Raw genomic sequence first — 25,691 nt, forward strand, 5'->3', positions numbered from 1 at the left:
TATTCAAACAAATCTGAATATCTTTTAGAAATCAGAAACCGTACTTTTCTTTACTTGCGTACAATTATTTGCAATATGCATTGTGTTGTGAACTAATAAAATGTTTAACTTGCTACTTTTTGTCATTAGAGATCCCAAATAATCTTGCATACTTCAAAGAGATGTTTTCATCCATTATTGGACTACTATTATATATGGAATGAAATTGAAGAATATTTAGTAGTAATTGAAGAATATTTAGCAGTATGCAATAACAAGGGAGATGTACTGTCACTGTTATCAGCGCAGTCATCTTAAAAAGTATGTAAGTTTTAATTGTATCAACCATATTGTAGTTGCATTCCACTTCAGCAATTAATACAAATCAGAATTCAATTTTGGCCATAAAAACTACCCAAAAGTTGTTTTTCAGATAACAGCCCATTAGTTTTGAGAATATTTTTGAAAGCTCAGTGTTAATTTATGCTGTTTTTTTTCTCAGACTTTAATGTATCTTCAAAGTATGTAACTGAAAAAATAATACTGCAGCTCTGAAAAATGTCTTAAATATGAAAAAATATAAGTGATAAGAGTTGGAAGATGTTTTTCTTATTTCTAGAGAGAGGAAAATATAGTAATAAATTTTCAGGTCCAAATGTCTGTGCACAGGCATGTAAAATTATTAGATATTCTCCTGATACAGAATCAGAGACTAAAATGTCCTTGCAGGAGAATGAGTGCTGATATTTGAGGCCCTGAAAGAAATATCAGAGGAATGCATACAATGCAGAAAGACAAATTTGGTGAAGCTATGTAGGAAGATGCTTTTTTAAACATACTTCATCCATAAACAGCAAGTGAGAATAAATTGAAAAGCGTACTCTAGAGTGGATAAACATCTTATTTTTTCCAGTTAGTAATGATTAATAAATCACGTGTGATAAATAGTTTGGTTATCTTTACAAAGCATGACATTAAACCGTATTTAATTTTTTGGATCAATAAGCTACTGCATTTTGAAAAGAACTTGAAAGTTTAAATCTTCACATGCTAAAGAAATACCAAAAGCTTCCAACATTTTCCCTTACAGTTTTATTTGAAACCCTTTGAAATTGTCCTGAACGCTGTAGTCTTTTGATCTTGTGTTTCTTTTCAGAGGCAGGTACAATGCTGAACTCTTTTGGATGGTGGAACATCCTGGTGTCAAAGAATGTCCCTTTTCTGTGGGCTACTGTAAGCCACATGCTAATGTGCAACTCCACATGTCACAACTTGGATGACATAAGGCATTCAGCTAGCATTAATAATAGCTAATTCTTGGTCTTTTTAGCTGATGTGACTGACAAACTTATTCTGTTACATGACTGTCAGCTATATCACAATGTTAAAGGATCGTCTTTCTGGGACTTGAGGAGATCTGAAGTGTCATTTATATTCAGTATCACTCGTGCATTTCCCCTGATCATACAGCCAAATGCCAAAGGCTTCTATGAGGCTAGTTTGTTTGCTGCTGCCAAGAGTGATGCAAAAGCAGAATTAGGGTTTTTTACAAGATCTTTTGGCTTGCCAAACTCAGCTACCTGCAAGTTAGAAGAAAATGATTAAGCATAAGTATCAGTGTTTCTCTGTTCTGCTCCCTATAATGCTAATTTGGGTGAGGGTATAGGACACAAAATACAACACAGAAATCTAAGTAGGAATTTCCTGTAGGTTTCTGATTCTAAACCAGATTGAGAGAAAAATTCTTGATACTCTGAATGTAAATTATCATTCTTGTGGTGATTCATAACTAGATAGAATTCTGCTGGTTAACAGATATAGCTGAAAATAAAACTCAATATCCATGTTTCTATTTTTAGAAGGCATTTTGTAAACTAGCACAACTCAGGAGGGAAGTTATATGGTCAGAGGACTTCAGAATTCTGGTTGATTAGCAGCTGATACACTGCTCCCATGACCATTATTAGTGGGCATAATCCTGAGAGGACATCTCAGGAAAAAACCTTTCATTGTATAGAAGTACATAGATGCCTTTAGAGGCTAGTTTGAGCAATAGTGGAAGCAACATAGAATTCATCTGAAGACTTAGACAAATTAGCCCTTTCTGAGCTCCATCTCCTCCTTCCAAAGTAGCTGTGCTGACCACTGTGCTATGGAGTCATTGTAGGTGACTTCCTCTGGTAAATAAATGAACTATTTCATGTAAAGGGAAAGAACATCAGTAATGAGTCTGAAAGTGTGCTTCCCATGCAATACCACTGTTCTCTAAAGATGAGAGGGGACCATACTGAAGTTTCTCAAATGTTTAATGGGGAGAAATATGCAGGATGTAAAAGCAATTTGAGGTGAGTTTAAATTATGGGAAGAAATAGTGAAAGTGTACATAAGGAGAAGTTTCCACATCAGATATGTGGAAAAGTTCACTAGCTATAGCAATGGTCCTTCTTCAGAGATTTTATATTTGACTGCGCACAGTCCTGGTAAACGTACCATAAGGAGTAAGTGGACAGTGGCAGTGCATGGGATTTGATGACTTAACAGGCTTATTTCCTTTGTAATTGGTTTAATTCCATACCTTTCCGTTGCTCATCACCAGAATGTTGTCACATTCCATAACTGTGTCTACGCGATGTGCGATGGTTAAGACTGTACAGTCCTTAAAGGCTTCTCTGATTGTGCACTGAATTAGCACATCTGTTTTGGAATCGATAGAAGCTGTGGCTTCATCAAGAAGTATGATCTGGTGAAAGAAAAACCCTTCAAGCATTCAATGTGGTAGCAATTTAGTGCCAAATATGAAGTCACATGATGTTTTCATACAAGAACAGAGAGAAATGTATATTGAAAACTAGGTAACTATCTTCAATTGCTTGTTATTTATAGTTCATCTAGAACAAGAGAATACATAATTAATTCACATGACCTGGGCTTAAGATTTTCTCAAGTTTCAAAGAATTTATCAGCTGTAATATTAGTAGTCCCAGACATTTAGCATGCATATAACAATTTTCAGGATTGGGCCCAAACAGAAATCTTTTCATCCTTTAAACACCAAAGGTACTTAACATGAGTATTGAACATTTGAATTAAAAAAAAAAAAAAAGGGGGAACAAAAAATAAGTTTCAGTCAAATTGATCTTGCATATAAACCAGTCATGTAAATGACAGACGAATAATAGGTTATTTTTAGGTTCCTTTTTCCCTTTTCTTTTTTAGGAATTTTTAGGCAAAACATACTGGGTGTAGTACATGAGTATTCTTCTTTATATATATCTAATATAACAATCACTTCAGTTACTTACTTTTGAATTTCGAAGCAGTGCTCTTGCCATGCAAAGGAGCTGCCGTTCCCCCACAGAGAAATTCCCTCCGTTTTCAACAACGACTGCTTGCAAGTTTCCTGGGAGTTTTAATATCTAGAGCACATTAAAAAAATGACAAGACTTCATACATTCTTTATGCTGGTTGTGCTCCATTGCACATTTGTCTGATTTTATAATTAGTTGTGTGTCATGAATTTCTGGCAATGTTGTACAGTATAAAATTGAAAGGAGGAAACAATGAAGTAAGCACATTTTAGTTATAGTATACTCACACAAGTGAAATACACATTCATTATTATTGTTACAGCCTTCATGAAGAATTATATGCAGTAATAGTCAATAAAAATGAATTTCGATTCATTTTAGTATTTTTATCAGAAAATAAACTATAACTGAAAACCCAAAATACATACAGTATCTTTCATAAATGTTCTTTCAAGTGCTTGCCAGATCTGATCATCTGTACAGTTACTGAAAGGATCTAAATTATATCTGAAAGAGGAAGAAACAGTCTTTAAAAGAGGCAAAACACAAGATAATAGAGCCAAATAACTATCAAGCAATTATTTTTAAATATTTGAGTGGTCAAATAACTTATCTGTATGCATTTTATTTTAATTTTTATTATAGAGTATTTTCATTGTTTTTTTGTCTACTTCAAATTTTTCTGCACTTGGGTACTTAGGGAGCCCAAGAGAAAGAAAAGCCCTGTTTTCCCAGTGTCTAGATAATAGCATTTGGGGACTCACTACTGTTCTAAAGAGAGAGCTATATTTTTATAAAGTATATTAGCTTCCTTCAAGCAATCATTGATGCTGCACATCTTATGTAATTGCTCCTTACCTCACTTCTGACTCTGGTCACATTAAAGCTTTTGTTATATTTACCTTTCTGTTAAATTATTTTTGTGAAAAGGATGGTATATCAGGGTAGCTTGGTGAACAAGTTGAGTAAAGTATTCCAAGACTACATAACGTGAAAGATGGCACTGACAGTCTTGCGAAAGAAAATGAAGTGGGCCCTAAGATTGGGTGGAGAGGAGTTAAAAGGAACGGGAATGGAGACTGGGCAAAAGCTGTCAGCGTTCATTATGTGCCGAAGATGCTGTTACTCTGCGTTTTGAAGATAAGTAAAAGAGAAGGTGTGCACAGTCCGAAACCACTGTAGTAACTTAAAAGTGGAGATGCTAGGGCTGAAATGAAAGGCCAGAGATGATGTTTGTGAGTAACATTTCAGATGGACTGGTAGGGTGGAAGGAGAGTGGGATCATCTATTGCAATGGGGAAAGAAGGAGCTAGAAAAGGTTTAAGAAGAACTCAGCTTGAAGTAACAGCTCTTCAACCCGGTATGTTGTACAAGGTGGCGACACATGTCCTACTGAAAAGGGAGAATTTTAAAAAATGGTTTCACTTACCCCTAGTTAAAAAGTTACTTTACTATAAAAAATGGGTTATTTCAAATACTTTGAAATAGTTTGTACTTTATATAGTTCTATTCTCAAAAATCTAGTTCACTGAGGATGTCTGGGTAAATGAATGTGAAATTTGGGTTTAGTTTCCAGCTTTGTTTCAGACTGTATAAATTTGAGGCATAATCTTGACCAAGATCTGTCTCCATTTCCTATTTCTATTGAGTATTAGTACTTTCTTTCTTCTACTTAGTGTTTGTTTGGATTGTTTGCAGTGTACAGTCTTCATCTTAGAAACCTAAAATGGAATTTGGATCTCACTGTTAGTGGAATTAGTAGTAGTAACAAAACAGTGCTGAGATCTCAGGGCTTTAAGCCCCTATAATAGCAGTGTGAGTTTTAAAATACACTAAAATACTGTATTATCATTTTTTGTTTTACTATGGAAAAATTGTGAATGTATAATTGTAACAACAGCTACCTTACTGTACCTATGAACAGAACGGGATCTTGAGGAATAACTGAAAGTTTTGTTCTTAGGTCGTGCAAACTAATTGTACAAATGTCCACGTTGTCTATTAGGATAGTGCCAGCAGTGGGTTCTACTAGTCGAAACAGTGCCACTCCTAGGGAAGATTTGCCTGTAGGAAATAAAACATGGAATGATTTTTTTTTTTTTTTTAAACGATTATCTAAAGTGGATACTGCCCAGATCTGGAAGGTTTTTCACTGACTGAGCTCTGATGGAATATCTTTCCCCATCCCACAAATAAAATACAGTATAATGGGCATGACTGGAAAATGTTAAAAGTTGTGTGTCTGTGCCATCCTATCATTATGCCACATCCATCATTTGGAGTGTGTGAGAGGAGTATGTGATTTTAAGGTGCGCAAAATTTGTTCATTTTCCTTACTTGTTCATTCTGGGCTCTCTGAACATGTTAAAAAGTGTACCAGTAATATTAAAATTGCTTTTTAATAAGGGCATTCTTTGAAATTTTGCTGAAAGCCACTTAAGGTTTTTAATCTTCAGAAAGGATCATTAGTATATTAGATGAACAATGTAAAAATTGAACCTACACAGTTAATTCTCCTGATATAAGACAACTTACAAAATTAATGTACAGCAGGCCATATGAGCAATAGGCAATTTGACATGCGCAATAAAGAATTTAGAAATGTCCATGAAAATTCACAAGTTGATAAACTTTTTATTAACTAAAGATGATAAAATCTGATTTAACCTATGATGTTTATTGAACTGTGAATGGATAAACCAATATCCGTGAGTTGGGAAAATAGTTTTCATTATTTGCTGAACTGACAACTTTCTTTGCAGTTTGTGCGTAATTAAAGGGGAGGCTTCAAGACTGCCCTCCCTCTCTGCAGGATCTATTTACATGGCACAATGAGATGTTGCATAATGATACCAAAGTTAGATCCCAGTGTGTGAGAGATTAGAAGTCGTACTGCCATGTTCCCATGCTGTTTCACATGCACTAAGAATCCATGTTTCTCAGTGTCGTTTGTTAACATGTATGGAGTACACTACACTGGCGTTGCTGTTTTATTCGGGGTAACTTCTTTACAATTGTCTTGGAATGTCATTGTACAGCCCTGCAGTATGTAGTGCAGAAATTTTCAATGTATGGATTATTAAAGAGTGTGACTTAGTGGTAGAGGTGGATCTTCATAGTATAAAAGCAGTTTTTAGATAAATCTATTTAGAAACAATAGTCTTTGAGAAATATGACATTAGGTGGCACAAGAAAACACAAATCTGACAAAAAGAAAAATAAAAATCTGCATCTTACCAGAGCCTGTTCTTCCAACAATACCAATTGTTTCTTGACCGTTAAATTTAATATTTAGGCCTGTGAGAACCAAAGGACTGTTTTCTCTGTATTTCATTTGATAATTTTTAAATATAATTTCTCCATGACTCGGCCAACCTTTGGGAGATTTCAGTGATTCCGAATGTTTTGGAGCCTCAGGAACACGCGTCTCAGGAATGGGGAGGGGAAAAAAGGTAGAATACTTAATATATCCACTTTAATAGTACTGTTATTTTTTAACAGAGTTCATAATATTTATATAAGTTGTGGTCTTTCTACCACATTTATAGGTAGCTCTTACCAGGACATACTGCATTATCTGTTCAACTGAAGTAAATTTAGCATCTGTCTCTGTTCCTGTCCTTACACATACTTGGAGAAGTCCGCTCAGCTATAATTTAAACAGAAAAAATTTTTGGTATAACTGTTGGAAAATCACCTCTTGTTCATTTTTATCTATAATAGCTCTGTTGAGGAGAGAAAATTGAACAATCAAAGTAAAAGGATGCTTAAGAGAGTGAAGCAGTACAAAAGCTTATCAACAACAGAGTTCAGTAATAGACCCTGAGGCAAATTCCAAGCTATTACAACTGCCTGTGGAGACTGCCAAGCTGCAGGAGCTAGAAAAATATCTTTCACAGTTTGATGAGAAATCCTGTGTTTTTCCTAGCCTCAGTTCTTACTGTTAGGAGATGTTCCAGAATCAATAAAATGCATTAGATAGTATATTTACTGTGAAATTTTAACTAAATATGTATTTTTAACAACATTAATAATCCAGCAGCAATGTTCTTATAGTGTATTTATTCCTCTTCCATTAATTTTAAGTAAATATTTGAGTTTTAAATATAAATAAAAGTAATGGACTGAGGTGAAAAAAGGCTAAGGTGAAGAAAAAAAGCTTTTTGCATCTCAGGGTTTTATTATGATTGGAAATACTTAAGTAGCTGCACTGCAAGCGGCAAAATAGTTTAAAAAAAAAAGGTGTAGCTTAAGACTGTAAAGTGGGGATGCTTTTAAGACAAAAATAACTTTTGCTTTTATTTCTTTATGAAGAAAGCAATTCTAATTCCTTTTTGTGCCCATGAAGCAAACTGTGATTCATTTTCTCCTATGCATTCTAAACAAAACTAAGTTATATTTCCATATGCTAAACACCTATGCGAAGAACAATTACTTATTTTTGTGTTTAATAGTACACAAAGACCGTAATGACAACTGGGACATACTTTGCTAAATTTGAAGAAAGTACAGTCTTGGCTTTGCCCATAATGAAATAGTTTCAATTTCATTTAAAAAAGATATTACAATTGAGTTTAGCAAGCTATAATGGTGAATTTGTGTGAAATGAAATACATATTCAGTAACAATGAAATATACATTAGCTACATGTACAACTTGTTGTACAAAAGCTCTTTCTAAAGTATTGACTTTTATCTCTCGCCTCCTTTTTCATTGCTTTAGCTTGACATGCTTGCAGAATACTGTCTGATTATAAATAGGATAGAATATGGCCCAAGAGAATATAATTCTTGAACTGTATTGTATAAACATTGGCTAACATAAGAAAATTACATGTAGTATTGTAATTTAACAAGATTAACCTACAAATAATTTGTTTCACCTGGATGATATAGGATAATGTCAAGCCTTTTGATGCAGCACTTATGGAAGGAGGGCTCAGAACAACAAATAGAGCCACGATCAAAGTCACAAAACTCATGAGGATATCCATTCTAACTGCAAACCAGCGTAATGCACAATTGAATAACAGAAAATGTTTGGCATTTTCATTATTTAACTTTTTAAACCTGTAATGAAGGCAAAAATGAACATTCAGTTTTACATAGATAGGTTTTAACATAAATGAAAGTTTCATGCCAAGAGATGAAGTAGTTTTTTTTTTTTTTTTTTTAACTATAAGCTTCATGAATGCTTTTACTCGTAATATTATGCAAGCACAGCTGCCTAAAGTAGGCATGCCCACGATTATTACAGATTTATGAAGAGTCAGTTTACACTGCAACATTTTCCAAGGCAAGTACTATAATTCTGAGGAGAATCCTGCAGGTCAGGCATTCTCTCCGCTCTGCTACCATATGATGAAGATGCTTGGATCAGTGCTTGTCACTTTGGGAATATACTTCATAACAGGTGCTCTGTTTCCAGCTCCCAAACCTTCCCATATTAGTTTAATAGAGGATCATTCTTCTTGGGTGTACTCAATCTTCTGTCTCTTTACAAAACAAAACCAGTTTAAACAAATCCCCTGTGATCCATTCTCTAATCTATGCTGGGCCAGTGGGCTCTGGACCTGCCTTCCTCCTCTCTTTGAGACAGTTGGCTTCCCTGAGGAGACATGCAGCGGTAAAACCCCTTTGTGCCCAAATGTAGGGACGGCACCTGTAAGACAAGTAAGATGAAGGGGAAGGGCTGGACCTCCATTCTTGCTACCTGTGTCACGTCACACTAACACTGGGCCATGTGAGGAGGCATGTCTCAAACTGGACACAGTTTGAGAAGGACAGCTCCTGCCCCAGGGCTAGGGAGTACAGGAATCATTCTGCATTCCTGTTGGCTGTGCAGCAAGGAGCATCATAGCGTCTCCCTGGCTTTGGAGGAGGGAGAGAGAAATGGCAATGGTGGGGAGCAGCTGTGAATGTGTGAGTTGCCAGAGGAGACAAAAATGGGAAGGATGGGGGCTACTGCTGTTAGATATGGATCTGTAGTAACCAGTAGCCCTGAGAAATTTAAAAAAGTGTTTCCCCTAAGAAGCCCTGGTGGAACTAAAGAAAGCAAGGAGTTGTGGTGGGCTAGATCACTGATCACCCACTACATGTCTAAAGTAAGAGTAATTTACAAGTGATATTCCTTTTTGCGACTCTGTGGACCATAAAATAAGAATGGCTAAGAGAACTTCCAGGATTTTGTCACCTCTAGACAATGGAGCTATTGTCCAGTTTGTGACAGTGAAAATCAAGCCTGCAGGTTTTGTTCTTTTTCTGTGTAAGTCTCTATTGCTTTATGAACCCATTAGTGAGAGTCATTGAACCTTATCTCTTTAAAAGGGTCTTAGAGATTGCTTAAAACTCAAAAGTAAAAGCATATGCTGTTTTTGAAAATTGTCACAGTGAGATTGGATGTTTAATGTTTTTTGTACGGTTCTGTTGAGATTCTGTAGTGGAAACCGGTAGTATCCCTGTGGCTGCCCATTTTCTAAATATAAAAATCTACAGGATCTTTGCAGCTTGTGTAGCATGATACCTTTGGTAAGACCCTTCTTTTATCACCTTGTCATGGTTTCATCAAGGTCACAGGGGATACCAGCCTACAGTATCCACGGTCAATTGAATCTGAAGGCAGTGTTACCTATTTAAATCAGAGCCAAAGTAAAACAAAGAATATTTAGTTGTATTCTATTTATCTTACTGGTTGATATAGCTGTCTTTTTTGTCATAAGCATGAATTACACTGAGACCTTGCACAGAAGAAGTTGTATGAGACGACAGGGGTGATCTGCTGATATTTTCCATTCTTTTTAGTTGTTGGATAGTTCTCTGAAAAATTCTGTAACACAACAGAAACACAGTGTACATGTTTTATATGCCAGCAAAACCTGTGGGTGTAAATCATAGCTAATAATTTGATAATGACACTGCTGCATGCAAGTGATTTGAACTGAAACTTTTCAATGCCTGTACAATGACAGCTCTTGGATTTGTGCTCTATAATTGTCTGTATCTCCCAAGAATGCTTAACTATGCTACAGTCTCTGCTTTGCTTTTTCTTATCAACTGACTTCTACTTTCAATTTAGAGAAAATTGAGACTATAACCTTATCTCTTACTTCTAGGTTTTAAAAAATTTTGCACCCTCAGAAGCCAATAAGAAAATAGTCCCTGTATTTCCTGTGTAGAGGACAGCCTACTGGCTTGCACTTTCAACAAAGAAATAGTTTAGGTATCTATCTATCTATAGATATTTATATTAGCTTAAAACACCTGTAAAAGCTAGAGGTATTTGAATGGTAGCTACCATTATTTGAATCAGTACCCTTCAAGTTATCTCAAGTCACTAGTTTGTTGAAAACTCTGACCGCACTTGCCATTTCATACCTTGTTTCTCCTCAGGTCTTCCATGAAGTTTGTAGTATGGAAGAATGCTGCTAATGCACTTTCAGTCCTCAGAATCCCCTGTCATATTTCAGTCCTCATAATGCATTAGTAATGAAGGAATACAAGATACTTGCCCAGAAAGTATTTTGTTTCATTTCGCTACAGATGTATTATGAATAATGAAATCTGACAACACATTTTAAAAATTGAGAGACTATAATGTCTTGCATATTTCTGTGTGCATACAAGAAAATCAATGAAAAATACTGTAATAGTATATTGTCGAAAGGGGAGAGAAGCTTGAGGAAAAGCAACACACCTAATCAAACATCTGTCTTTCACAAGAATTGGAAACTCTGGGGCAGTGGTTGAATGTGAGAAAGTGTCTTTGAATTATGATAATTCCTGCATTGCTGGATGCTGCCTATCATGTGCTACAGCATTGAATTCCAGCTGCTTCATTATGCCACTCCTGCTAACCTGGCCTATTTCTGGGTCTTTGATAGCTATAGGGCACTGGGTGAAGAGACAGTAGTGGATGACGTCTCACTCTGTAATCTCCCTCTGGACAGATAAAGAGACTTTTGTCTATTAGCAGAAGATAGTTTAACCAAAGACTGAATGTAGTCATTTATATAAAAAGCAGAAAATAATTGACAGCTTGCCATTTTCTGCCTGATGTGCTTGCTCTTTAAGATACTTGGTTCTATAGTTCTCAGCTTCTGATAAGCCTTTACAAAAGAATCTGAAGCTTAATAATAAAATACAAAAGCACACACTAAATTTCTACAGGTCAAAAAATAATTCAAATCACTTAAAATACTTTGAAAGAATAGTACATCAACTTACTTAAAAAGAAGAACAAAAATAATAGCTATGATAGCAACTGCAATTAGAAGAAAAGGAAAAACAAGGGCTATTATGACTAGAATAAAGAAGACCATAAAAAACTGCTGCAAAAAATTCTCAGCGTGAAATGGAAGGCTCACATCCAATTCATCCATATTATTAGAAAAAAGGTTCATTAGCCTGCCAGTGGGAGTTGTATCAAAGAAACTCATTGGACTCTGCAAGATCTGTGGATAAAGGGAAAGAGCAGAATCAGATGGTAGTCTCTTTTACTGTATTTAGAATTTACATAGTGAGCTTTAATCTTGGCTAAGATTAAAATTATAGGAGTAGCAAACAGAATTTTATTATAGCTTTTATAACATCAGTGTTTATAAAGCAGCCTTTGAAAGTAAAGTAAAGCTTTTGAAAGTAAAATAAACACGACTTAAAGCCTTTTTCTTTTTGCTTTTGTAAGTAAAAACAAAATAAATGCATGAGAGTCAGGATATCAAGGACTTAATGATTTCAGAGCATAATCATACTACCTCCACTCAGCTGTTCTGCGACTTGTACCGGAAAAATAGTGCCTTTATGTTTTAGCAAATTAGAAGTGCTATGTTCCCTGTATAGATCCAGGTTGACAGAATACTAGTTTCTATTTACAGAGAGTTTTTCACTGTAGAGGGTTTAGACATTTTGTGAATATTCATTATTAAGACGTTTTTATAGGTAGTATTTTTATAATAACAGAAAACCTGATCTGAAGGCTTGGATTCATCTAATGTGTCTCAGATAGCTATAATGCAGATTTCTGCATCTGAGCCAGTTACCTAAACTCTCTTTATGGTCACTGGTGAAAAATACACACTTTTAGAGATTTGTTCATCTGAAATGTTTCAGGTATTTTATCTCAGAACAGCATGAATCTCATTTTAGAAGTTTCTCTTTCTCTCCATTGACTGTGAAAGAAGTCTAGATAAAATAAATTAATATTAAATAAGTATTCTTTACTAAATATAAATGGAAAAGTAGTTGCTTTACCTTACAAAATAAACTATCATGTAGTGTAGAAGAAGCCTTTAATGTTGTCTTTGTAAAAACAAACCCTTTAACGATGCTTAGTATGATCATGGTCACCATGCTAATTCCATAGATTAAGCGAAAAAAGTGCATTGTAGGGTTATCTGAGGTGCTTGCCAGCACAGAAGTGCCTTTTGCTTCATTATCCAAAAATTGGTAGTTTTCCTTTAAAACAAAAAGAAACAAAACGATGGTTTAAACCTTAGATCTTTGCTGATACAATGATAAACAGCTATCTAGCTCATAGGAGTGGAGGAAGACAAGGCACCTAAAATAGAAAGTACCTCCTCTTCTCTGCTTTCTCCTGAAAATTCTTTTGTGTCTGAAGGAAAAATATGGGATTTTCATGCACAGTAAATTTCTTGATACAGCTCTCTTATCAGACAGATGTCATTTTTTATTGTAGAGTGTTTTTAAGATTTTGTCAATTTTAAAGTTCATTAAGTTTTTGTAATAATTTTGCAGATGTATTAGCTCAGTACTCTATAAAGCTTTACAGTGTTCAGTTCCACCATTTAAGAACTGTGTTTTGACCTATATTTAAGTTATCTTCTTTTAATTGACTTTCCATTTGATTTGGCTGTTGATTTTTCCATTTTCATCCATATTAAATGCTTAAAGACTTTTCTTTAGGGTTCTGAATAGCCTGGTTATTTGTGCTATTTCCTCCACTAAACAGAGATGTTTCACAGACAGTATAAAGTTAACAGTTATAGGGGATAATCTTTTTGAGCCTTTTAAGATATATCTGAGCTCCTTGTTGTTGTAACAAGTTTCAGATGGCTGTAATGTATTTCGGATTGCTAGATATCTCTTCTTCCAGGAATAATATTTTTACAGCTTCATGCACTCCCATTGTATCTGTCAAATTATATGAATACCTTGAATTCAGAATTTTGCATAGGGTAAGCTGCAGGTGTTTTCTAAAACCCACCCTTGTTCAGTTCAAAACAGGGACAGTTGTCAGAGTTCTTACTGTGATTCTTGGGGAAAAAAGGGTCAAATGGCTGCAAAGAAGTGAATGGAATATTTTTAGGAGCATTTTAATTCCTCCTTTCTGGATATAGTAACAATCAAGGTAGGAAGAAGAAAAAGATAAAGTAAGGAGAAACACTGAATCTATCCAAAGAGCCTGACAAAGGCATCCATCTATAACAACATTTTTAGTCTGTTATTAAATAAAACAAGTATGTTATTAAAAATATCTTTTACTTTTTTCTGCTTATGGTTAATTTGCATTTCTGTTTCATCCTTTTAGGAGGAAAACAGATGAAGCTGAGAATTTTGTTTTATAGTTCTAATAACAGTAGACTGACATTAATATTGTTAGGGGTTACAAACACAGGATATTGAAATTTTATTCCTAAGTTGTTTTCATGTATATTAATATAAAGTTGGTGAAAGTTTTGTAGGAAACCTACATTTGGGGATGAAGTGAGCTGACAACATTTATTTTGTAAGCTTTTAATCAGTAACAGGGAGAATGTTTGTAGCACTAGGTAAGGTTATGTTTTGTGCTTGCCTTACTTGCTTTCTGCTGCTCCTCTCAGTAGCTAAGTAACTTCTTAAAGCATTTTTCAGTAGTATTTAGAAAAGGGGAAGGGGAAGTCAGTGGACTATCCCGGTCTAAGAGCTGGCTATATGATGCCTTTCAGAAATATAGTCAACTGATTTGCCCAAGCATTTCTTTAATAATCTCTTACGTGGTGGTGGTGAGGGGGGTGCATTTTAGTACGAAGTCACTCTTAATTCATGATAGCCATCTGAAATCTGATTGCGTTCTGTTCAAATCAGTACACTGATTACAGATCAGTGCATGAGTCCTGTCTACAGTCTAGTGTGGGAAAGTGCAGAGACATAAATAATTTACACAGCTTTGAACTCCTGAAAAGCATGTCCCTATATGCTAGTCAGTCAACTTTATTCTGTACTGCAGAAATTAAAGAAAAAAAATGTCAGTGACATTTTAGTTATATGAATCAGTGGGCAGGAGAGAGATGAGAAATGAAATCCTATGCTTTGGGGAATACAAAAGGAGGATTCCAAAGGAACCTGTAACTGTGGGAAATGTATGAGTGTCCAAGGCGGTTATTGTATAAATACAGTTCTGAAAGGATGATACAGATTGAGTCTGTGGAGACCACAGGAAAACAGGAATGGCACATTGGAAGGGAGGGAGAAATACTGAAGAAAGCAGGGATATAATACATTTACTTGGAGAGAGCAAAGTAGTTGTAGTAATATAAGCTAAGTTCATGTATAATAATAACGTAATGATAATAAATAATGGATAATAACATAAACACTGATTAAATGTAAACAGTGAGCACTGTGTAAACAGTATTAACAGCCCAGGACACTTTAAGAACAACTTCAGAAAGATCCCAGGAGAAGAGGGTGGCTCTGAAAGGGAGGCACAAGAGGTTGACAAAGACCATAAAAGAGGGATGTGCAATTACTGAGATGGAGAGAAATTAAGATTAATAAAAGATTAATCTGCAGTTGTAGCTGAAAAAAAGGAACAGTGCAAATGCCCTAATTCTGTAATACTAAGTATGTTACAAATATAAATAAAATAAAATAGATTTGATCTTTATTGCTCATATTGCTCAAATATGTTTATAACCATCCCTCTAAGAATCAGAAATTAACCATAAAATTATTACACTTGTGCACATACCTCTGAGTCTTGCTCTACCCAGAAACTCAGCCACCAGTTACTGAAGGCTGAAGAGCCGATCATCAGCATGAAAAGGAGCACTATGAAGGAAGATAATGTGAAACCTAGAAATGGAACATAGCACCAAATTGATGGAGTAGAAGAAATTTAACACATGATATTTGTATAATCTGCTGGATAGCTTTTCAGCAGAGATGTTATTACTTAACTCTTACCTGTTTTTCCTTCCTTATACGTGTAGAACTTCCATTTACAAAAATGGGAATGGGGAGAATAATTGTATAATTCTTTTTTGCTTAGTGACATTAATTTAAATTCTGCCCAAATAAAATCTTAATAAAAACATCAAAACTTAGTTTGTATACAGGGGAATATCTAACTTGGCATTTATCAGAAGCATGCCAAAGGAGCAGACTCTTTGGTCGTTGCTCATGTTAAACAAAATTTTTCATGTGAATATACATCTCATGCATGATATACTCTTTCTGAGTGACTTTTCATTAAAGTAATGACTGAGAGAAAATATTTTTGTGAGCATATTATGAGAAATGACAGGACGTTGCACAAAAGTCCTGAATCTTTCTAAAAGAGCCAGTGTTCAGTCAGCAATACACACTGGGCCCAAATCCAACAGAGATTCTCAAAATTGATAATGCACCTGTAAAAATTTGTTAGATGGGTCTCAGTCCTCTTTTTAGAGTGCTCAAGATCAACAGAATAATATCATATGGATAAAGAGCACATATGCCATTAAATAACAAAATATTTGTAAATGATTCTAGTTTGCAATTGCCTTTAAACATGATCTCATATCTGAATACCCTGGAAATATATCTATCATATCTGAGTTTCACTGCTGACTTCTTACTATAATGCACTTGATCAATACCAAGATGTTCCAGGTTTTGATAAGATCTTAGTGAGAACCAAATGTAGCTGCTTAATTTTCACTCTGGCTGTGCAGTGTCTGATTTTTCTATATTTTTTTCGATGATTTTTTTTGTTAAAAGATTTTTCTTTAAAGAGGAGAAGGAGGAAGCAGTCTGTCTTTCTAGTTTATACATCTTTCAAAAGTTTGTAATTTTTTTTTTGAAAAATATATTCTTTAATGTAGTATGGTTGTCACATTCTAATAAAAATTAAAGCAGGTATCTTTAGCTGAAACAAAGAACAACTCAATTTGATACTGTGCACGTAAAAGGTTTGGATGAAAGGAGTAGAACAGAGACCTAGTGAACCCTATTTTTAAAAATGCAATTGTACATTGAAAAGTGAAAATTTAATAGAACACTATTTGCCTAAGGTACCTCCAGAAGCTTTAATGTAAGCATGATAGGTTTTCCATGTCACCGAATCTTCCTGTTTTTCCTCTTCTTGAACAAGTTGGTTTATAGGAGCTGCAATACAAAGAGAAAGTTCTTCTTTGTAGGACTCGATGTGGTCATTTTTGAACCAATGTCAGCCAACATTAAGCATGTTTTTAGCACAATAACCAGAAAAAAGAATCTTTGTGTTAGTTGTTTCATAAGAACATCTGTCAAATATACCCATTCATTCATAGAATCTGTGCTTTTGCTAAATGCTGCTATATGGTAAATAGCCTTTCTGGTTTTGTAATGGTTATTAAATGACTAAAGATTGTGATAAATTACGTGTATTTACTAAGAATGGTGAGTAGCTTTTAAGTCTGCATACAAAACTCTGTTGATATTCCATTTCTCCTCCTCATCCCTGACAAAATAAAATATCAATAGAAAGGAATGCAAAACCCAAGTTTTGTTCCAAGTAAGAGCAGTTATAAACCTATTTTCCCCCTTAGTGTTTCTGAATTGAAGTAGGAGGGCAGAATTTTTATAGCTAAGAAGTGATTTGTCTTCTGTGAAATGACCCTTCAAGCTAGAAAAAAATAACTGTGGGATGGCGTGATAGATATCTTCAAAAGCATGAGCGAAATGAGGAGAGTGGGTAGGAATTCAGTGTTCAGTACTTTCCAGTACAATAACTGGGGTGCCTGAGATGAAGCAAACCAAGCAAAAGGAGATGGTTCTTCAGGCCATATGCAGTAAATCTGTAGAAATTGTTGTGGATGTTTTACATGGGTTCATATATAGGCTGGACAAGTTCACAAGGAAGAAATCCATTCAAGATTACTAAATATTCAGAAACTACAATTGGTTCAGGAAGGCTCTGATTTGAAAATAGTTGAAAGTTGGGATATATCAAGAGAAGTACAATGTATGCTTGCCGTATTGTCATTCTTTGCTAGGCATCCGCTTCTGGCGGATGTTGGAGACAAGGTACCAGGCTAGAAGGACTTTTGATCTAACCCAAAATAGCCAATTTTGCATATTGGTACTAATTGTACTTTCAAAGTGTCCTCTGTTTATTTCTACTGCAAAATTTCCCGCTCCATGTTTCTAATCATGGATGTATTTGATTAAGGGAACCATACTCTCCCCTCTCCGTTCATGTTTTGTGTTGAACAGGACCTGTTAACATTCTCCAAGGGTGTTTACCAGTTCAAGCCCTGCAATTTATATAAGCAGAGACAAAGTTCATTTGTCAATCTTGATGGAGATTATGATCTCCAAGTTGCTCAGATGACTGAGAAACTTAAATTGTGTAACTTCAGTGCCCCCCCCCCCCCAAAAAAAAAAAATAGTAGGAGTTTGAAGGATTTTAATTTTGGAATTAGGTAACTTATGTGGCTTTTATGTTTTTAAACACTACTTAAGCTAACCCATAAACCAAGACAGGGAAAAAGTAGTAAGACAGTATCTGTTCTGAGAAGTTTATAATTAACGTGGGCTGAGTAGACTAAGGAGGAGATACAAGCTGTGCTGGGTGAAGGGCATGTTTTGAAGGGCTCAGTTCCTTTAATTTCTAACATTTGCATACTTTCAGCTTCAAACTGAGTTTGTTTAAAAACAGTGATCTGGAAAAAACCTGGAGTAAAGTGTTTCTGTGCAGCATACCTGCATTGCTTCTCTCTTGGGGTTCTTTCCTTGGTGCCTTATTTCCCTCCTCAGACATATCAAAAACTACAGATATGAAACAATAATTGATTAAATAGCCTTTTTGTACAGCATATCAACAATTCAAATTTTAGTGTATTTTACCGTAATTTTCAGCTCCTTCATGAGAACTTCCTGAGATGTCATTTTTGTCTTGCGTTTCTATAAGTGACTCAATAAAAATGTGTTTTGGCTTCTGAAAGATAGGATGAATGTGCGTATGAAACTTGAAATACCATATTCTGAAGCATGGGAATAGTGGTGTATATTTAATATGAAAGGGTAACTGTTACCTTTGCTTGCTCCATATGAAGATTTTCAATCAGCTGAGCATAGTGTCCGTTTTTCTGTATTAAATTTTTGTGAGTTCCACTTTCACATATTTTTCCATCTTCTAATAAAATTACTTCATCACAGAATTCTAAATACTGTGTTTTTATAAATGTAAAGTTAATTCTGTAAGTATTGCAATTGCATGGAAATAAATGCAAATATCTAGTACTTGTAAATGGAATGATGAAAATTAGCAGTTTTCATTTCAAAGCTCAGAAAATTTCTGCAGTTTGGTGATCTTTGCTACCGTCATGTAAATGTCTATGCTCTTATCTGTGCTTCACAACTATATGCATTAAAAAACTGTTTTTAACCAGCTTTCTGATATAACCAGTTTCATTGTAAAGATTCAGCCTAAATGTTGAAAACAGAGTAGACCAAAACACGTCTGTCCTTCTAACCAACATGTTCTTGCTCTTCCATTAGATTGTGCTTAATAAACCATGAAGGCAGTTGAGAGAAAGAATTACAGAGAAGCTATTCTCACTCTGCTTTCCTAGTGCTTATTCTGTACAGAACTTGGTTTAGTACAGCCAAGTGATACCAGCTATAGCTGCAAGGTCTCGACATTTCTCTTAGACTGCCAAAACGGAAGCACGGTTTCATGCCACTCTTCCATGTGTTTTGCCCTCCACCAATCTGCTCTGTCAGATTCTGGAAGGGGTAACGAAGCAAGCTGGCTGCTGTTTGTCCTGCAGGGCCAAAGCTGTCCTTAGGCAGATAGGAGAAATTCCAGGTGTAATTGTGAACTTAAATATCTGTGCTTCAACGAGATACTGAGAAAGTTGAGATTCTGGTGTGGTGCTGGCGTGAGGGGTTCAGCTGTAAGTGGCTCAGCACTGGGGGCCTGTCTGAACACAAGTCTTGTTCTGCCTGTCCACTCAGGTTGCAAGTTTGAGTCCAGGATCGTGTTGGGAACAAAAGGAGAATCGGATCAAGCTAGTGTATAAGTGAAAAGGAAAACAGCTGTCAGCAAAGGCAATGAGTTTTAAACCTTTGCTTAAATTGCTTTGGAATGATCAGTGGAAGGAACCCACGTAGGAAATGGTACTAGTAAATACGTGCTCTCATTTTGAGATGTGGTTTTGCCTTGCTGATACAACTGAATTATTTGGTTTTCAAAAAATGTAGTTGCTTTCCATTTAATGATTTACCTTTCAAAGCATTTGTATTCTCTAAAAAGCACTTAAAGACATTTACACATCTGCTAACTGTCTTTCATGGCCATCTGTTTTATTTCACCATTTCCTGAAAGGCACTTGCTCTTAAAAAAAAAAAAAAAAAAAAAAAAAAAAATTTCCAGTTCTTATGGCTGAAAAGAAAACTTTGAAAACAAATGAAACAAATGTAAAGCACTTACTTGCGTATATTGTTTTAAGAACTATTACTATTTTATGAAAATACTTATACACTTTTTATACCACAATATTCATAAGTGAAAGAAAGTTGAACTCATTTCTTTGTTTACCTGTAGCTGATGAGTTACCAACAGTATTGTTTTTCCTTTAAGGGCCTCTTTTATGCATCGTTCAAAAATATGCTTTCCAACGTGTGCATCAACTGCTGATAGGGGATCATCCAACAAATAAATATCTCTGTTGGCATAAACAGCACGTGCTAAGCTGATCCTTTGCTTCTGGCCACCAGAAAGGTTGAGACCTCTTTCTCCTATCTTTAAATAGGAAGAGACAACTACATAAATTAGAGGACAGACACTCATGCAAAACACAGTATTATAGACGATAGCTCTGCATTTATAATTGCAATTGGTCCAGGATCTCCATTCACTGTAAGGCTGTGTTTTCAATCAGGTGAGGATTTACTTATCTAGAATAGTTTTAGCTTTCCATTGAGCAGATGCATCACATCTCTCTCAAACTTTGTGAGGCTTGATTCTGTGACTCGTGTGTGTGTGTTACTGTGTTGCAGTTGTTGGCTTTCACACGTTCATAAGAGCTCTGTCACCTGTCTCTCGATCTTTGATAATTTCAGTAATATTGTGGTTATAAGAAAGGATTCCTTCACAGAGAGATAGGCATAACCTGATTGACATGTCCCTGAACCTTATGGGAATCTGTAGCAAATTTAGACCTTAATTTCATGTCTTTCTAGTTACTTCAGTTATTGCATCTTTTGAGTCCAGGAGTCACTAAAATGAAGAATTGTAGCAGAATGTCTCTTCAGTGTAGTGAGATCTTGAAAAAAAGAGTGAACCTGTCTAAAGCTACTAATGGACTATCTTAACAGTGAAAAAGGTGGTATGGGATCTTTTGTGTATAGTAGTACCTTCCATTTAAAATTATTTCAACACATTCTACAAACTGGTTATTACTCGGGCAAACTGCTGCATGTTTACTAATACTTTGCACGTAGTTCTTAATCTGTTTTAGCTGGAGCATGTGAGTTTTCTTGTAGTTTTCAAAATGTTTCAGAGGATCAGTACTTCTCACAGAGATGGTCACCAAAGAAGTGGTAAAAGGAAAATGGACAGAAAGAAATTGGGTAGAAGGATTCTTCATATCGGTCCCCCCAAATCTAGCAGTTTTCTGGATTCAGTACAGCATTTGATCCAAATCTTTCTGAAGCATTTCAACTTGTGTCTTGCCCAAAATGGAAATAAGAATTCAGCATGCAATCAACAGTTTCCCACAAGGGACACCTAAAGAAATTAGACTCCCTCAAAGGGGAGTCAAAAGGGGTGGAAAATGATGTAACTTGTTTAGATATCTTTCCTGCTGACAGCTACTTCTCTAGCCAGTGGAAAGAAAAGACCTTTCACAGAGCAGGTCAGATCAGTAACTGACCTATTATAAGCTGACAGATAATGTCTCCAGTGCTGAAACTCATTTTCATTCCACCACAGTTTCTGAAAGAAAAAGATGAAATCTCAAGGGGAACAAAGTGATTACGTAACAGGGTGCTACTATCTTGTTACCTAATTTTGGGACTGATCATGTTAGTATTTGCTGTGATTATGAGAAGCAATGATATCATTTGAAATTCATGTGGGTTGAGTAGTTAAATTAGCTTAATCAGTCATAGTATAATTTTCTACTGTAAAATTTTTCATCTGTGCTTTGAATCCTTAAATGTAGACCAAGGATTAGTCACTTAAAATTGCAGCTAACTTCAAAACATTTGAGATTCTTACATACATGAACAGAAAAACAAAAGGGCAAAATTCATTAGTTAATTCACCATTTGGAAAGAACAATCCCAACATTCAGTAACAGACTCTTAGCAGGTGTAATGTGGTATAGCTTCATGCACTTCAGTTTATGCCCGCTGAGACACTGGCCCTTGTTAGCTGACCGTAAATGCCTGACACACAGTAACCAAGCAAATCCATGGAAATGCTGGAACAGCAGAAGGGAAACGATCATCCTCCTGAGTCTGCTAACAAGAGCTTCTTGTTATAAAGACACCAGTGAACTTCTCTCTATTATCATTACTCAGTTTTACCATTTTTGTTTCTTTGTGAGGATGTGATGTAACTTTATTCACAAAGGTGTAAGAAAAATCTTAAAAGCTATCCTTGTTTCACTTTTATTCCTTCTTCCTCTTTCTTAAATGGCAGTATAATTGCTTATATTTTAGTATGTATAGTAGTACTTACTTCAGTCATATCTCCATGAGGAAGAATTTCCATATCTGACCCTAGGCTGCATACATTGACTGCATAATTGTATCTGAAAGTAAAAGTTCAGCATTTTTTATTTCTCATCATCTGAATAAAACCTTGGGCATTTTTATTAATTATTGCATCTGTGTTCCAAAAGTGTTCTGAACTGTACAGGTATATGGCTGAGTCCTTCATCTAGCTCTCTTGTTTCCACTGTGTAAAGTTGCAGCTGTACCATGCTGTCAGACCTGTGCTATTGTGTCTTTAATTCTTACTATGATGTTCTTTATGAGAAGATATACATTGCTGCACTTTCTAGCTTACGTTTTAGGCAAGGATCACTGCATCTGAAATTCTGACCTCGCTTACAAGCCAGCAACTTACTGACTTGACATGAGATTTCATTTAGGATTTCTCGGACTTGACTGATAACGTATTATCAGTATGCTTATTATTTTGTTAAGCTAAGCCCTGGATCTGATTCTAATTAACACTAAGAACTTCTAACTCTGCTCTGGAATTGTAAAAATCCATAAAATATGAGCTGTGGGAGGTAGAAATTTAAGGAAATGAGTCTCTGTCACTGCACAATGGAGTATCCTAGATAGCTTTAAAGACGGATGTAGTTGAGCTGCGTGACCTATAACCCCCACAATTTCACTTTGTTTCAGAACCCAAGCTAATAAGTGCGCGATGCCACCTGACTGGTGGGTGTCCTAGCCAACTCAACGCTGTGTTGAGGGGGGTTTCACTGTGCCCCTCTGGGTCCTCTTTCTCCTTTGGATTTACATCCATGAGCACTCCTGGAGTGGACATTTAAGCAAATTACATCCTTTCTTAGGGAAAAAAACACCCTCATCCTGGTGTTTGGAACAATGAAGAGTAGATTTCTTAATGGCCAAGACTTTTTTGGAATATGATAGCATCAGGGATAAGTATTAGGAAAGCAAATGGAAACTTGCAGGTTTTAAGACATCTGTGCAAAAGTATCCTACATGTAAAATACCATGATTGTACAGTATTAGTTAATAATTTGAGAACTCATTTTGAATTTTTTAGGATGTTTGTTGTTTAGCTGATGGCAAATTTAACGCAGTTGTCTTCTCTCTGACTTGTATGCTGTTGCATTTGAAGTTTGAACACTGCTACATAGCAGTAGGAATAAGGTGTGATACTTAATTTTTGTGAATGCAAGACCAGAAGACTGAAAATATCCAGTATTCTATTAATTGATTGCTTTAGATGTATAAAAACAATTTAAATTAACTGATAAACATTATCACTTGGTTTGCAAAGTTCAAGTTCCATGTATGGAAATGTTTGGAAACCTACATCCTTTATCATGTTGAGACTGAGAGTATCAAAGATAAAATGCTGCCTTTGAGAGTGTGACATACATCTCTTTCTAGTGGTGACTTGAGAGTTAGCATCGTGGGAAATTGTATTAGGTGTTAATGGCTACAGCATGAATCCAAAGGTTCAGCACATGGAAAAACTAAAATGCATTTAGCTTCTCCTGGTGTATTAAAAATATGACCATAATATGCCTGTTCTTCCAGCAGTGAAGATGGAACAAATGCGTGAACCACAATAAAGGATATTGTGGAAGTCGATTATCAGCTTCAGCTTTCCTCAGCCTGTGGGGCTGACTAACGTATGTTCAGATATTTGTTCTGATTATGTATTTTAAAACATGCAAAAAATATAGCCACAGAGTCATGCATACGTAATGGCTTTTTAAGCCTAATTGTCAGAAATTGTCAGTTGTAGAGATATTGGTAGTCTGGCATTTACCTTTGCTCATTGTATTCTTCTCCAAATAATATATTTTCTCTTACATTTCCATGAAATATAAAGGCTTGCTGTGATACATAAGCTAATGTTCCATCAACAGCTACTGTCCCATCACAGAGGTTCATCTGAAACATCAGTTTTGTACTTAAGAAAATGTTTTCTATTGTTTTATGATTAATCCTATAACCTGACTTGAAATATTGGAGAATTAGTAGATAAAGCTATTTTACACTGATCTTGCTTGAATTTAAGTACCTTGCAGTATAAACAACAGAAATTTTAAAAGACACTAAAGAAGACCCTGAACTTATATAGGGAATTTAGTGAAAAATGTTTGCAACCATTCCTCTTAGGCTGTAGTTTGCAGCTTTTGCTAGCCTAGGGCAAGTAACAGTCTGCAGGCCGTATCGTTTGGCTCTCCTTTCTCTCTATTTGCTCTTTGGTCTTCTATGGCCTTTTTTTTTTTTTTTTTTTGGTAATAGCCTGAGAAGTGCAGGAACATGAGTGCTGTAGAAGATTTTAAGCATCAGTAACTGTAATAATTATTAATATTATGTACTAATACTGCTAATAAGTAGTGTTAATTATTGCTTTGCGAATTCTTTCCTGTGTCTCCTCTTTGAATATTTTTTCCTGTACAGAATATATGAGGATCAATTAGGATCTCTACTCCAAAATTTCATATGAAAAATCCTCAGTAGTTAAAATCAAAGTATCCTCTGGTAGCTTCAGGTTTATTTTACAGATTTATAACAGAATTCTGGTTTTGTACCTTTCCCAGTGGAATTCTCAGGTGACCAGACTTTCAGGCTCCTAAATGAGCCAATAAACCCAGGTAACACAGAATATTTTGGAAATATTTCAATATTTTAATAATATATTTAATATTTTAATATGCAACATTTTAACAGTTTCCTGAAATAAAAAGTTGTTAGGTTTTTCATTCTATCCTAATTTGAGAATTCTTTTTTAATTACAAAAACTCAGATGGAAATTATTGATGCTTTCCCCAGCCTGATCTTGCAGTAAGAGCTCAGATCTTGTGAAGGGCAGGTTATTTAGACTCTGTAGACTTGGGTATTTAATTTTAGATTAGGTTTTAATGATAAAATCCACTTAATATGTTTTTTAAACTTTACTGAGAATTTCACATCATTCTTACTATTTTGAGTTTGGTTACTTTTTGTGCTCACATACAGCTGTTTCAATTCTGTATGTGTCTTTCGCATAAGGAAAATGAAAGGAAAACATTATAGTGACGTACATACCTGTCCTAAAATAGCAGATATTATTGCGCTCTTTCCACTTCCAACGTTTCCACAAATACCCACAATCTTTCCCTAAAAAGAGGCATATTCTGAAAATGGCTAAGCTGCATTTATAAAATAATTCCCATCCTATCTTTATACCCCCAAAGACAAAGTTTAAAATGTTTTAAGTAGTTCAACAAAAACTTTAAAAAAATAAACTGAATATATTGAGACACTTGAATTAATGCAATGACGTGAGTCTTTTTGAAGTCTGCTTTTGTGTGGAGTACATAGCATAAGAACATGATATTTCATTGAGATAACTGTTTAAAATTTCTTTTTATGTCCACAGTTGTAATTTGTAAAAAGCAAACCTGCTACTTAACTTGACCAGTCATATTCTGTCCATGCACAGCATCTGGAAAAA

General features: G+C 35.3%; 1 protein-coding gene across 1 annotated transcript in view; it reads right to left on the bottom strand.

Moving 5' to 3' along the window:
- Positions 1 to 1,466: 1,466 nt before the first annotated feature.
- The window catches only part of LOC106483293 (ATP-binding cassette sub-family C member 12), a 49,258-nt gene continuing 25,033 nt past the window's right edge, over positions 1,467 to 25,691 (bottom strand). The window contains exons 12-30 of the mRNA XM_067302833.1: positions 25,283 to 25,354; positions 24,015 to 24,139; positions 22,215 to 22,287; positions 20,067 to 20,270; positions 18,559 to 18,693; positions 18,371 to 18,461; positions 16,559 to 16,648; positions 15,240 to 15,355; positions 12,533 to 12,736; positions 11,510 to 11,736; positions 9,975 to 10,112; positions 8,170 to 8,356; positions 6,847 to 6,936; positions 6,525 to 6,714; positions 5,192 to 5,351; positions 3,716 to 3,794; positions 3,282 to 3,395; positions 2,555 to 2,719; positions 1,467 to 1,559 (exon numbers count right to left, since the gene is read on the bottom strand). Of these exons, the coding sequence (XP_067158934.1) occupies positions 1,467 to 1,559; positions 2,555 to 2,719; positions 3,282 to 3,395; positions 3,716 to 3,794; positions 5,192 to 5,351; positions 6,525 to 6,714; positions 6,847 to 6,936; positions 8,170 to 8,356; positions 9,975 to 10,112; positions 11,510 to 11,736; positions 12,533 to 12,736; positions 15,240 to 15,355; positions 16,559 to 16,648; positions 18,371 to 18,461; positions 18,559 to 18,693; positions 20,067 to 20,270; positions 22,215 to 22,287; positions 24,015 to 24,139; positions 25,283 to 25,354 (2,553 nt within the window). The remainder of the gene's footprint in view (positions 1,560 to 2,554; positions 2,720 to 3,281; positions 3,396 to 3,715; positions 3,795 to 5,191; positions 5,352 to 6,524; positions 6,715 to 6,846; positions 6,937 to 8,169; positions 8,357 to 9,974; positions 10,113 to 11,509; positions 11,737 to 12,532; positions 12,737 to 15,239; positions 15,356 to 16,558; positions 16,649 to 18,370; positions 18,462 to 18,558; positions 18,694 to 20,066; positions 20,271 to 22,214; positions 22,288 to 24,014; positions 24,140 to 25,282; positions 25,355 to 25,691) is intronic.

The sequence above is a fragment of the Apteryx mantelli genome, chromosome 10 (assembly GCF_036417845.1).
Source record: "Apteryx mantelli isolate bAptMan1 chromosome 10, bAptMan1.hap1, whole genome shotgun sequence".
In the NCBI taxonomy this organism is placed as follows: Eukaryota; Metazoa; Chordata; class Aves; order Apterygiformes; family Apterygidae; genus Apteryx; species Apteryx mantelli.